The following is a 419-nucleotide window of genomic DNA, read 5'->3' as shown; positions in this document are numbered from 1 at the left end:
GTGGGCTGCCCCAGGGAGCAGGAGGTCTCCGGTGGGCACCGGAGCCAGGGTTGCACGTGATGCATTGCACAGACATGCAGGGCCTGCCGCCCCGAGGGAGGGCGGCCTCAGAGAGAAGAGGGGGTTAGTGGAGCCCGTGGGGGTAACCTCGTGCCCCAAAACCGAAGAATGGCGTCAAGAGAAGCTGCGGAGCGAGAGGCAGAGTGGAGGCGCGGGGCTGGCCGTGCCCTGCGGCAGAGAGGAGCAGCCGGGGGTCCCAAGCTGGCAGGGAGCAGAGGGAGGGTGTGGGGGGGCTGGGGGTGCTGACCTCTACTTTGGCCACCGCGCTAAGCTCCCACATCCGATAGGCCACCTGCGCCGCCTCGGGGAAGAACTCACCTGCGGCACTGCAATGGGAGGGCAAGGACAGGGGACAGTGA

At 67.8% G+C, this 419-nt stretch overlaps 1 protein-coding gene across 1 annotated transcript in view; it reads right to left on the bottom strand.

The window, feature by feature from the left end:
* ANXA6 (annexin A6) overlaps positions 1 to 419 on the bottom strand; it is a 10,834-nt gene that overhangs the window by 7,264 nt on the left and 3,151 nt on the right. The window contains exon 12 of the mRNA XM_009572122.1: positions 308 to 386. Coding sequence (XP_009570417.1) covers positions 308 to 386 — 79 coding nt within the window. The remainder of the gene's footprint in view (positions 1 to 307; positions 387 to 419) is intronic.

This window comes from Fulmarus glacialis, unplaced genomic scaffold, assembly GCF_000690835.1.
Source record: "Fulmarus glacialis isolate BGI_N327 unplaced genomic scaffold, ASM69083v1 scaffold20002, whole genome shotgun sequence".
Taxonomy (NCBI): domain Eukaryota; kingdom Metazoa; phylum Chordata; class Aves; order Procellariiformes; family Procellariidae; genus Fulmarus; species Fulmarus glacialis.
The sequence above is the reverse complement of the archived record's forward strand: the minus strand, read 5'-3'. Positions and strand labels throughout refer to the sequence as shown.